At 32.8% G+C, this 13,829-nt stretch overlaps 1 protein-coding gene across 1 annotated transcript; it reads left to right on the forward strand.

Moving 5' to 3' along the window:
- Positions 1-1,402: 1,402 nt before the first annotated feature.
- LOC145678478 (ejaculatory bulb-specific protein 3-like) lies at positions 1,403-13,447 on the forward strand. The gene is made up of 2 exons (XM_081748660.1): positions 1,403-1,620; positions 13,178-13,447. The coding sequence occupies exons 1-2, from the start codon at positions 1,437-1,439 to the stop codon at positions 13,312-13,314; spliced, it is 321 nt and encodes a 106-aa protein (XP_081604786.1). The 5' UTR covers positions 1,403-1,436; the 3' UTR covers positions 13,315-13,447.
- Positions 13,448-13,829: the final 382 nt, after the last annotated feature.

The following is a 13,829-nucleotide window of genomic DNA, read 5'->3' on the forward strand; positions in this document are numbered from 1 at the left end:
TGAAAATATAGGTGGAAATATTTTACAATTACTTACCGTCTTTTCAGGTGCAGAATAATATCCGTCATGCGCGCCGACTACGTGGGTGCTCCGGGGCTCCAGCACCCATACAAATAATCTTGTGGGTGCGCCGTATCCACAAGATTTTTAGTTTGGGTCCATTTCTCTTGCATTTAAGTCAGCCGTGTTACCGAGTGAGCTAGCTCAGCCTCAACTTACCTTTATAGTACCGGCATATTTTCTTTATCACAGCACAGGCCTTTATGACAATGTTCATAAACGATTTTAACTAAAAATTAATCAAATATCGAGTGTTTCCTAAAAACATATAGGCTAACACGTCCCGCCATTCACATGCACCCACATAAATTTTGGAAAGCCGGCGCCGTCGATACCCGTTCAATACTACATAGACTTAGTGACCTGTAGTATTGGACCCCTCCCAACAAACATTTCTAGGTGCATGCTTGATTGTGTATGTTTAAGAGTTTGGTTTTAATCTCATTGGTTTACTTTGCGTAACTCTTGAAGTTCAAAAATATAGAGAAGTATAACTGTGTTGAACGGTTCAGCGTTATCTTTGTTTCTTACTCCCATTGATTTATACAGGGAACATTTTTTCTTGTCTTTCATTTTCAAGTGAATTGGAATTTTAATAGTTTGATTTTCCTGTTTTTTTTTCTTCAAATCAATTTAAATGTCCTTAGTTCTTGAAAATTAAATTTTGTTCTACATAACTTCAATATTTATTAATCTATTTTGCTTAATGTAAGTAATATTTAATTTATTTGTAATGAAAATTTAAGAAGAAATCAGTGAAATGACGTCATTAAAGACGTGCTTTCAAAGAAAAGAGAGAGCTCCCTTGTGGTTAAGCGGTTAGCGTATGCCCCTGAGACCCGCATTCGATTTCCGGAGGTTCGGATGTCAGGTTAAGCTGTAGGTCCACGTCTCATATCACCTTGCTGCTGAGAGGGACGGTAAACTCAAATCAAGGAAAACAGAAAAATAAATTCTATAGAAACCAATTAGATTAAAAAAAAAAAAACAGCTAACGTAGGTACTCAACGCCTTTAATGACAAGAATTTGTTACTCTTTGAAGGTACAAAATGCCGTATTAGTTAAACATTGTTATCCATTATAACTGTATTACTTCAACAATAGATAAATTAGAATAATCTTGTCCTTGTAATTGAGAAAGAAAAGAAAATGTCCCTGAGCTTCCGATATTTAGAATTCGTAAACATTGACCAGGAAAAGAAAATGAAAGTGAAATGTGTCACTTGTTTGTGTTGAGTTGAAAACTTTTACGGAAGAAAGTGAAGTTTAAGGAAAATTTCCGCTACACTCTAAATTTAGCTTAGGAAACAGTTTTAAAAATATATAAGAGCTGTGGTAGATTTTGAAAGGTCACCAGTCACCAAATTCTCAGAACATGAAGTTGCTGCTTGGATTGTGCCTTTTCAGCATTGCATTAGCTGTATGCTATGCACAGGCATTAACAGAAGTTTCAAGTCAGCGAGTGAGCGCTCTCCTTGGTAATAGAAATTACGTACGGAAGCAGCTGGATTGCGTCATTGGAAGAGGAGCATGCGATGCTGATGGACAACAAATCAGAGGTATCCAAACTCTTTTATTTTCTTATCTTTTCTTGTCTATTCCTCGTATGTAAAGAATACTGAAACTGTTGGTATATGTTTAGCGCACGACCTTTCGGTGCGGGAGAACCGGATTTGACGCCCGACCGGAGCTCACGTAATACCAATCCCACGTTAAGCTGTAGCTTCATGTCTCATATAGTCTGGGTACTGAGCGAGACGCTAAACTCTAAATCAACCAAATATTGTTAACTTCACTGTTGCGGCTTTCAATGACTTTTAAAGCAGACTTTTACTATTAGGTTATAAGAACACGTTCCATTTGTATCATACCTAATCTTTCATCGCATCATTTAGTATCTTATGCCATAAATTAATGTTTAATAACACGCTTGTCCTACTAATTTCTGTTCTAAATAACAATATTTTTTCTTGACAAGTTTGAACCTCAACTTTCATGGTTCATAACTCGGGAACTGAGGACATAGGCCCACACATCATAATATTCCGTAGGCGTACGAAGTTTGCCACAGTCTAGCTCAATGCCACTCTTGTTCAAGATCAGATGAATTTCGTTGATAGCGCACGATGCAAGAGTATCGTGACTGATGTCTTAATAGATGTGAATAGCTACGCCATCCTTGTTTTCAGCCCATGCGAATTTGTATGCGGAATTATTTTTGTGTTGTTTCAAATCAACTGGAATTTTAATTGTTTGATTTTATTGTTTCTTTTTTGAAGTTGAGCGAAATGTCCCTTGCTTTCTCAAAATGAATTCACACTAAAACATAAATTTAACATGACTTACATTTGATTTTTAATTATTAAGATAATATGTTTGGTGTCCCATAAAGACCACAACTGTTGAAATGCCCATCATTTCTGTTCTAGTTAAGTTGGTAGCACTGAACGTTACACGATTTTAATTTGTTGTCTTTGTAGTTAGTAGTCATTGAGCGCCGAATAGCGCATGGTCATCATCAGTTTTCTGTACTGATAGGAATGGAGCGCGTGTCACGACGGAACAGCGTGTTGTCATAATGAAAAACTTACGTATTACAAATGTGGTGAGCGCTCCATTCCTACTCGTACAAAAAAACAAATGACTATCATGCGCTGTTTGGCGCTCCGTGACTACTAACCACAAAAATAACAAATGAAAATCGTCTAACGTTGAATACTGCCAACTTACTAGAAGAGAAATGACGGATATTTCAAAAGTGGCCTTCTTTATGGGATACCTTTTATATACACCAATTAAATTTTCACAAAATAAGAGACATGTAAATATTTTTTCAAGAACAAATTAGTGTTTAATATCAAATCATTGAAATTAGAGTTCGTTTCAAAGAATTGAGAAAAATGATTCCTCATAGAAATCAATTGGCTAAAAACCAAAGATGATGAAGCTATTCAACGCCGTTAAAAGATAAATCAAATGAAGGATGAATAAAACGAAATCTTTAGTTTAACATCTTATAATAAAGGATACAGATGATAATGCAGGTAGATGATTAGGAAAAAATTGATTAATTGAAGATAGAAGTAAAAAAAAAAAAATACCGTGGAGGCCGACAAATACAATGTTGCCCATTACAAATTCACATGGCCCGATATTACCCTCCCACCGGATCAATATGTCCTCACTCCTCAACATTAAAATAATAATAATAATAATAATCATTAGTTTGGTTGATCAGTGTTTAGTATCCCGTTTCAGCACCGATGCCGAACGGAACATACAACTTCGTAGTATCTAAATCATAAATATTCCAAACGTGAATTAGAGTAAGTCTCCCGCATTCAAGACGAGAACTCTAACCATACAACTAGGAAGAAGATCAAAGTAAGAAAATGGAGGGGATTAAAGTTATAGTGAGGTAAGGTGACATTTACTCTGTTTCGCAGAAATTAACGCAAGATATACTGTAATATATTTGGGAATAAAACAGCTGTTTACTTTATAACTGTTTCTTGGCAATTGTATGAAGCTCTGACTCATCTAGATCTCATTTATGTCTCTAAGACTTTAATTATTTTAAAACATGAGTTACCATGCAAATGATTTAAGAACTACCTTAAACTTTTTTGAAACTTTACAAGTAATATGTTCGGCGTCACTGTTATGAGCATGAGTGTCAGTACAAACAATAGACACAATCTGCTAGTTAATAGTTTCTTTTTGTTTGTTTGTTTTACATATACGGTACCTAAATAAATAACAATCTATTCCAGCAGAATAAAAATGACCAATTACCATTAGCGATGAATTACATACTTTTTAAGGGCATAAAATTCGATTTTCTCGTAAGCTAATCGTCAGAATTTACCCACAAGTATCTCATATGGTTTAACTCTATAGACTAATTCATGTCGCATTTTTGTACAATATTATAGTCAAATATAAAGCCTCACATATAACCACACCGTATGTACTGTCGTTTTGTTAGTATCAGAATGAAAAGCTTGATAAAGGTACACAACTTAATAGTGGCATGGTTGTCTTATAGCAGCAATTTTTAGATCTATAAAAATGATTTTTTTAAAAAAATATATATATGCATATGAGGATTTACACTCACCCCAGACGCGCACCAATAATTTTTTCTTGAGAGGGCTCCAAAATTTTGGGGATATGATTCAATACTACAAGCCATCTCGTCTATGTAGTATTAAACGAATATTATTCTGCACCCAAAAAGACGAATTGTAAAATACTTCCACCTATGTTTACAGAAAAAATGATAGAACTAGCAGTGGCGGATCTAGCCTGGGGCAGGGGGGCCTAGACCCACCAGTTTTTTGGGTGACAAAAATAATTTAAGAATATGTAAATATTCTTAAGACAATAGAAATTTAATAATAAATATAATAGAAATTTAAGAATATATTTTAATATATATATATATATATATATATATATATATATATATATATATATATATATATATATATATATATATATATATATTTGAAAGTTTATAGTAAACTTACCTATCATAGTCTGGCTTCTGGCTACCTCCCCAGTTTTTACCTAATAGGTCCACCATTGAGACCTAGATTGATTTTATAAAAGAAAGAGTACAGATAAAGAGTAAGATCAAATTTTCATGCTACATCAATCAATTCACTGTTAAACAAGTATAATTTTATTGAGAAAGTGTACAAATGTATGTTGAGTTAGGAAGTTCTGGGATGGGTCCGGATCTCCCGTGGGTTCGCCCCTGGCTCAATTCATACCATTTTGTTCCATAACATCTATCGACTGATGTACGTTTCAACTTTGGACACGTTTGTTCTCGTTAAACGCTAAAATTATTGTGTAAAATTTGAATTGTTCAATTAGTAATAAACGGTGCTAGTCTGACAAGAAAATTGGTAACTCAAGGCTGTGTGATCGGTATCATCGGATGGCCACTGACGAGTTCATTAAGTTGAAATGTGAGACTGATTAAATTTGCCTTTTAATTTCAGTTGAAATGTTACGATAACAAGACTTTTAGGAGTGATAAAATAAATGCATCAAAAGATTGCGATCTTGGCCAATAATTAGTTTTTGGATTAGGAGCTACAAAATTTTTCAACGACTACTAAATCGAGTTTTCGTATTTTGTACGCAATAAGCGCGTCATACTGAGTTAAGTGACAGTTTGGGTTTGGCTACACTATATGTAGTTCTGCAGATATAAAGCGTACAATTTTTTTTAAAAAAAATTGAAATATATTGCATCTTTTGATCCAAAAAACCTTTTCTAATATAATAATCACACCCCGAAGTTCGAATTTTAATTAAGGAAATACTGGAACACCTTTCATCATTTGCTTAATAATAATAATAATAATAATAATAATAATAATAATAATAATAATAATAATAATAATAATAATAATAATAATAATAATAATAATAATAATAATATGAATATTTACGAATTGGCAATAGATTTGACAATTTTTTTTTATAAAGAAAAAAGAACAATCAAATAAAAGCGTAAATAGCATGTTTGTATTTATCAATGGAAACTAGTGTTGCCCAGGAGAAAAGAAAAAAAAGTATTTTTCATCTCGTCTCCTATTTTTTTCTCAAATTCTCATCTCGATTCTCGAAGAATTATTTTTTGTCTCTTCCTGATTCGCGGAAAGGTTTTCTCGTCTAATTTCGTTTTGTAAATTTATGTACAGAAGGTATGCCCTAATTTTTTAAAATTTCATCTAAAAGTTATCAAAATCCTTTTCATATCATGAGAGGTCGACGAAAGGTATGATACAGCAACACAAACCATATTTATTATTGGAATATATTATGTAATGACTCTCGTATCTTTAAACATTGATAGATGTTCTTCGTTGTGTTCTACAATCACTTAATCGATTTATAATTTTCACACTGTGAATCATGTAACACCAGTGGTGCTATTCTAATTTTTTAACAACCGGTTCCCTCTCTCATATATATATATGAGAGAGAGAGAGAGGAGAGATAGTAGATAGATAGGCAGGTGGATAGATATAATTCTCTTAAAAAACAAACCATACAAGGTAGATACAAGAGCTCTTACATTTTAAAACGCAACGCCAATTTTATCACCTTGGGTTTGAACTAAGAACTGTTTCTATTATATTTTGTAGCGCCACGTTCAAACAAGACCGACTTCAAGGAGGGGCAAACATATGACAGAATATAGAATAGTGTATTTTTGTTAGTGAATATCTTCCAAGCTATCTTCAAAGGACCAAAACTAGTCCTTTGTAGTCTGAAAATTTCAAATGTTTATTTTCTTAACATGACTGGGAAACTTTGTCGGTCACATCAGATATATTTCTGTGAGCCCATCCATTCAAATTTCTGACTGCCCGTTAAATTAAAACAATTCAAAGTTACTTGTTTTCACAACAATGAATAGGAAAAATACAGAAGTATTTTCACAAATTTGTTTGGCTTCTTCCTTTCACTTTTGGTTAGGTAATGCGTATGTATGCATGTTTCTGTTTATGTGTGAGTATAACAAACCGTTTTGCCAACTCGAAATATTTTAACAACCGGCTGAATAGCACCACTGTGTAACAGTATTTGAGATCTAAGACTCGGTTGAATTAGCGTTGCCTACGAAACTCGTGAAATGTTCTCATCTCGTCTCGAGTTTGAAAATGTAGTTTTCACCTCGCGAGCAAAGCTAATAGAAATATTATAAAAGTCGAGTCGAGCATTGGTTTTGATATTTTATGACAATATTAATTATAATATTTTAGAAGAATGGAAACTCAGTGGCATAGATTCGAATCCCATCTACGAAAAATTACAGTTAGTGTGGTATAGACGAGTAGTCTGAGGCATTAGGCAGACCCCATGAGGCGAAAACGTCCAATGTGAGGTTGAGCCCTGAAGAGCCTGACCGTTTGTAACTGCCCTTAATATTTCTATATTTGTGTCTGGTAAGTACTAACAAGTTCTAAGAAAGATAAAATAAGTGTAACAATGTGTTTTTAATAAACTAGTGGGCGCTCACTTCCGTACAACAGATCCTTGGTTTGATCCTAGCTCATGTGGGTTTGCGGACAACATCATGTCCGTGAGTTTTCTCGGAGTCTCCCATTTCCTACCACATTCAGTTTCTTTATTAATAATTCACTTTCTTTAACCTGTCTCTGTTAGCCTATAGACCATAGTCGTGGACCGTAAAACATTGATTTCATTTTTGTTTAAATTAAGAATTTTTTTGTTCTTTTATAACTTTTATATGTTAAAAAGAATAGTTTATATTATTTAGTTTCTTAAAATAACTATTTTTACTTTTAAACTTGTTTACTATCTTAAATCTTTTTATATAAACACATTTAATTTAAACCAATTGCAAATAAACTCGAACAATATGGTTTTTCATAACGCTAACGTTTCTTGGAACTAAATAACTGCGTTATGCAAAACATATTAAATCAATGAAGTAATATTTTAATGTAAAATATTTGAAATTGAATTTCAGTGGAGTTTTCTAATAATTTTAATGTTAATTTGAAAAAGCAACGTGGAAATGTAAATAATAATAATAATAATAATAATAATAATAATAATAATAATAATAATAATAATAATAATAATAATAATAATAATAATAATAATAATAGTAATAATAATATTAATAATAATAATAATAATAATAATAATAATAATAATAATAATAATAATAATAATAATAATAATAATAATAATATAAAATCTATCTAATATATATTGACGACTGACAAAGTAGTCTCCACATTCTTCAAAATCATCTGTAGCTATAATTTTAAGTATAAATTATGTAATTTACGTATTGGCGGCGATTAGGGGGTCAAGAGGGGGCAGTGCCCCCCACTTTTTTGAAGTGACCCCTCAATGTACATAGTTTATGGAAATGTAAAGGTTTTGTACGTATTACTAGTTTATAGGAAAAAAAAATGGTGCCATATAATATTTGCCGTTGCGTGAGTACATGTTGGTTATTTGTCTTCCCGTGGAGTTTAGAAAGTTGCAGAAATTGCGTTTTAATTGCAATTCAAAACAAGTAATATTGCAATTGTGCTTTTCTTTAAATGTCGTAGCATATGCTTGTAGTATTTACTGCCTTTTATTTTCTAAGAGCAGTAACATGCGATACGTGAGGAATGAATAAAGTTGTTCATTAATCCTCAGTTTCAATATAACTTCTACAAAACAAGCCTCATTATTCATTGCTATGATTAATATTACCCTTTCTATTTATTTGTTTTACAAATTTATTAAATAATATAACCACACAATTTTCCAGTCAGAACTTTAAAATATTCACGAAAAGGAATCAAATCTCTTCTTACACTTTCGTTGTTTAAGAGTACAAAGGGCTAGTACATACTTACGTTCCTCCTGTCAGTTTACTTAATAAAATATGAAATACAATATACGGTATTTAACTGAAAAAGATAGTATCTTATTAGTTATATAAGCTTTCGTCAAACAAAGTGTTAGAAACAACTAGGAAAACGAACATTGATATACAAATATTCAGATTATGTCTTACCCCCCTTCTTTTAATGTCCAAACGCGCCACTGAACTTCAGTCTCAAACTCAAAATTGCAGAAGTCTCAATATAAAGTTGAAAATATAAACATTTCTTACAATAGATATCTCGGAATAAGTGACCTTCCATTTCAAAGAGTTATGTAACGTATACTGATCAAGCTATCTTCAGTTAGCGGTGGGCAGATAAAGAGCATCAAGATAGAAACATGTATTAAAGCACAAGTATTCCACCAGATTAATAGTACATCTAAGGGGATAATTTGATTTGGTTGCTTGGAACTTAAACTTACTTTCCAGCGTCAAGGACGCAGGAAAGAGATGTTGAAATACACAGAAGAAGCAATTTACATTCATATATGAGACTCTGGACCGCAACTAGGGGAGAGCAAACGGGACACGTGCCTCGGGCTCGTGATTGAATGGATGCCTAAAATGACATCAGGAACGCCTATTTTCGTATTTGCTCCGGGTGACACAAACCTAGTTTCAGACCTGAACCTTCAATTTAATGTAAGAACAAAACCATGTGGCCCAACTACGGGGTAAAACTCGGAACCACAAGTATACAAAATATATTTTGATGTAACTAGAATTTACGTCTTTTTTCAACACAAAAGCTGCAAGAGACAGAACCTACAAATGTTTGATCCGAACAACTACTCTGGTTCGTATATTTCTCACCACGGAAATTGTACGCGGGACCACGCACACTGAAGGCACAAGCGTTTTCTACTCTGCTATGGAGTTGAGTTGAGTTTAGTTTAGTTTAACGCCCCCTTCAGCAGCAAGACTATATCAGACACGGACCTACTGATTAACGTAGAATCCGAACCACATGAGCTCTCGCCGGGAATCGAACCCGGGCCTCCCACATCAAAGGTACGCTAACCGCTTAGCTACGAAGAAGCTCTACTCTGTTATGAAGAAACATGAAGGAAATCAATGTATAATGCTAGCCAATCACTTGCAAAATCAGCACAATGTAAAGATAGGAAAACATAAGCCAATTTATTAATTGTTTTTTTCAGTATATTAATTTTTATTTTAAAAAAAATAACTTAGAAAAACCAAGGAGACATATCTTTATTCATAACTTTCTCCCAGACACAGGAACAAAGTTAAAAAATATGTTGTATCATTGTAATATGCGAATTAATGTGTAACCTATATAATTAACGGTTTTGTAAGCGGAATTAAACAATTCGACAAGTAGAAGCAACATGTGGTGTCAGTGGGAATAGGTTAAATTGATGTATTGAGAAAATAGAATGAGATTCAATCAGGTAATACAGGGTAACAGAAAGAACATATTGAGAGAAAAAAAAATAACGCTATTTAGGTTAAATAATAAAGAAATTGATTTGGTGCATCGAAGAGTCTTTGCAACGAGTTACAGATAAAATCTCACTATAATGCCTGGTTATGAGTCAAACTATAGAGTAACCATTATTCTGTGGCGCCCCTTCTTGATCCAGATGTCAAGAGGTATGCTTCAAGTATTCAATACCTTGATTCCCCATAAAGGGAGATTGCCTCGTATACAAACCAAGCAGATTCCATTTAAGAAGTTGATCTCTTCTCATACATCTTTGCTGCTTAAAATGAACATTAACCTTCAATCAGACATACAAGAAGTCAATCGAGTTTAGATGTCAATTGCACTTTACACATTAAAAAAAATTAACGTGTTCCTGTATATTTTTTCTTGAAAAATTCTGATGAAACTTGTTCTACTATATTTATAAGTAATTAAACCTTATCAAGAACCAGCACAAATGTCCGATCTTCACACATGGAGAATACTTTCATGAAAAATATTTGAATCAATAGTTTTGAGAAGATCATGAGTCAGAAAAGTAAAATTACGAGAAAATAACAAAAAAAAATTTAAAAAACTGTTTAATTTTTGAAAATCCTGAAAGATATGAAATGACCAATCTCTGTTTTCAAAAGTAGAGTTTTCTTGATATAGTACGAAATGAACAACTTGTGAGCAATTGGTGTTCCAAATTAAATCAATAAAACGTTGGACTGAAGCAAAATCTAAATTTTCTGACTCATGACCTTTTAAAAACTACATTGAACCCCCCTTTATGACACTCATTTAAATTAAAGTGTAGCTCCCCCTTCCCCCTTAGGGTACGCCTCTTAATCAATGTGAGATGATAAACACCTTGAGGCAGAAACTAACTTTACTCCTTTATTTATTTCAGACGGGTAAGTTGTTTTCTGTGATGCGATCACAAACAACAGACAACGTTTATTCCAATGTGGTGGAAATATATATAAATTGCACCTTTACCCTCTCAAAACCGGAATTTCGAAAAATGTTGGGTGATGTGTCCGCTTATTTGTAATGGAGAGTTTACGCGTATGTCAGATTTTTTTTTTATCTTGTTAGCTTGAGAGGCTCACGAGATTATCCGCATTAGTTTTGAATAACATATTTCTCTAGGATATGCCCTTTAATCAGAGTGGTGATTGAAACTTAGCTCGAGGTAGATACTAAGTATGTTCCAAAATTGATTTCAATTTTTTTAGACATCGCCTTCAATGTTAGGGTGAAAAAGTAGAAAATGCCTCTTTCCTCTTAAAACGGGAATTTTTATAAACTCTAGGACACTGTCCGCATATTGTTAATGTAGAGCTTATATCCTCACTTTCATGTCTCTAACTTTAGGGATTTTTATGGTATTCTATTCTGGGTAAAACTTTTGAACCCACTTTCCCTGGCTTAGCGTAAGGTCTACATATATTTTTTAAAAAATCTTTATTATTCATTGCTATATCGTAAAAAAATGAAATTTTTAAGGTTTTTGTCCAAAAGTTATGCCGGCTAGGCTAAAGGAGACGACTATAATGAGAAATGAATGAAATGGTGAAATGAAGGAAGTGTGAGGAAACGGGAGATTTCGAAAAAAAAACACGCACACAGTGTTTGTCCACCACAAAGCTCACTTGGCGCGATCAGGGATCGAAACAAGGATCCCATGCAACAGAGGTGAACGCTCTACCACTGAGCCAACGCGGCCCGATTGCTATCGTAACAAAAGGAATTTTCTGTCCAAATCTCACATTCGCAGATATATTAACTTTCATGAATCACTTTCACTCTTTCATATAATCGTACATATTTTCAATTGCATACACTCTTGCTTCCAGAACTGAATTTACGAGTTCGCTGAAATATGTATTTCCCTAATTTTTGATTAAGAAGTTTTTATAAAGGATTTTATACTTCCAACTTAAGCAAATCCTTATATTAAACATTTTCTGAATAATGGGAAATCTTTCAATTATAGAAATGTTTCTCCTGACTCACTTTATAATTCTTGCAGATGCTGAAATTATTTTATTTAAGAGTTTATAAACCGAATTTCACACTCCAACTTAAGCTAATCCTTACGTTGGATACTTTTTCAATAAAGGATAATTTGGATATTATAGAAATGTCCCAATCTTTCTCCCTTAGAAGTGGAATTTCGAAAATTAGGTTTTTATTTTAATGGAACCGATGATGGCCAACATAGAAAAGTTTCACTGTACATAATATTAAAAGATCTTGTAAGACTGAAGAACTTCAAATCATTATGAGTTTTCGCTTCGCACAGGATTAAGTATGAAATGTGCTAGAAATGAAACTTTTTATATTTCTTTCCAGATTTTGCCTCACTACCTACCAAACTCTTACATGAAAGAATCGTTGAAATTAACTTTGTGTCGCTTCGGTTCTTATTTCTGATAATTCAATCCTAAAAACGACTAAAAACCTTTAATACAGAAATAATAGTCAATAATTCTTTTACAGATGAAAATTAAATATAATTATTTCTGTTAGCAATTGACGATAGTGGCTAAAAAGAAGAACAACGACGGGGTGTAAATTTAGATTTGACATGATACTGTATCTTAAAAGAAGTTTCCCTCCCTGACATAATTACCTACATATTTTTTGTTCTTTTGCAGTAGCGAAGAAAGGGTCGTTTTGATTGCCTAACAGCTTACGGAGAACGCATAGTAGTACATATTTTCCAACTAATCGCTTTCTCATAATTAGTCTTCTTCGAAAATTTTGGTGATCTCCTATTTTGCACCCTCAAATCTGTATAGAGGCTATATCCTGCACACATGAGTCAGTACTACGCCGCCTCGCATTGGTATCCGACACAGCACTATGAAAAGACTGTTGCAGTGCAAGAATGTTTAGTGTGAATAACTCACAAAAACAACTTATTGGAGTACATGGATGCTTTCATTATTTTGATAACAATCTTTATAAGATTATTATTATTATTATTATTATTATTATTATTATTATTATTATTATTATTATTATTATTATTATTATTATTATTATTATTACTTGAATTCCTGATTCCAGTCATGACTAGAGTTTCTTTACATTATGTAAGGATGATGTTCTTATATCAAAAGTAAAAACTAATTTTTAACTTCAAATGTTTGGAAGTACAGCTTGAATTCTTGTTTGATGACTTATTGTATTGACAAATAAATAAATAGTTGTTTAATCTTTTCCACAGCTGCGCTTCCAGAGGTGATACAAAACAACTGCAGATCTTGTACTCCATCCCAAAGGACAAATGTCAACCGAGTGATTGATGTAATTAGGAGGCAATATCCAAGGGAATGGCAAACGATCAGAGCTCGATTTGGTTAAAGCATCTCTCATCTTGTGAAGTCTCAGCAATAACTAATATACATACATTTTTCAAAAGCATTGTAAACTAAAGATTATATTCTGAAAACAACTGTAAAAAATCTACGCGAGGAAATAAAGTAAATAAAATTAATTTTGAATTATATTGAACAAAGTAGGTAAAAACTTAAAGAATATAAGTTAATATACACGATGACTCAAATTAATGTATACACTACTGAAAGTCGAATATCTCCCTAATTAAAGCAAATATTATACAATTTCTGTGGTGTTATGTACCTTAACCCTTTCAGCAGATAACCTCACAATTGTGAATGCTACTTTCAGTTGACAAAAACTGCCAATCAAAGGATTTTAGTACACAAATTAGCTACAAGCACATTTGTGAGTGTCTGAATGACAAGTTGTCAGGTACTGAATTACCATCTGTTGAGTACATTGGAAATCACAACGTTTATAGATAGTGTGTTCTGCACTCACAATTGTGAGAATATTAAGGAAGTAAATATTCACAA

Source organism: Thermobia domestica, chromosome 2 (assembly GCF_964235325.1).
Source record: "Thermobia domestica chromosome 2, izTheDome1.hap1.1, whole genome shotgun sequence".
NCBI lineage: Eukaryota > Metazoa > Arthropoda > Insecta > Zygentoma > Lepismatidae > Thermobia > Thermobia domestica.

What these genes read in the sequence shown, in the direction of transcription:
- LOC145678478 (XM_081748660.1), top strand. Translation starts at nt 1,437, where the DNA reads ATGAAGTTGCTGCTTGGATTGTGCCTTTTCAGCATTGCATTAGCTGTA. An exon ending in TGATGGACAACAAATCAGAG is followed by an intron (nt 1,621 to 13,177) that starts GTATCCAAACTC and finishes TCTTTTCCACAG; the next exon opens with CTGCGCTTCCAGAGGTGATA.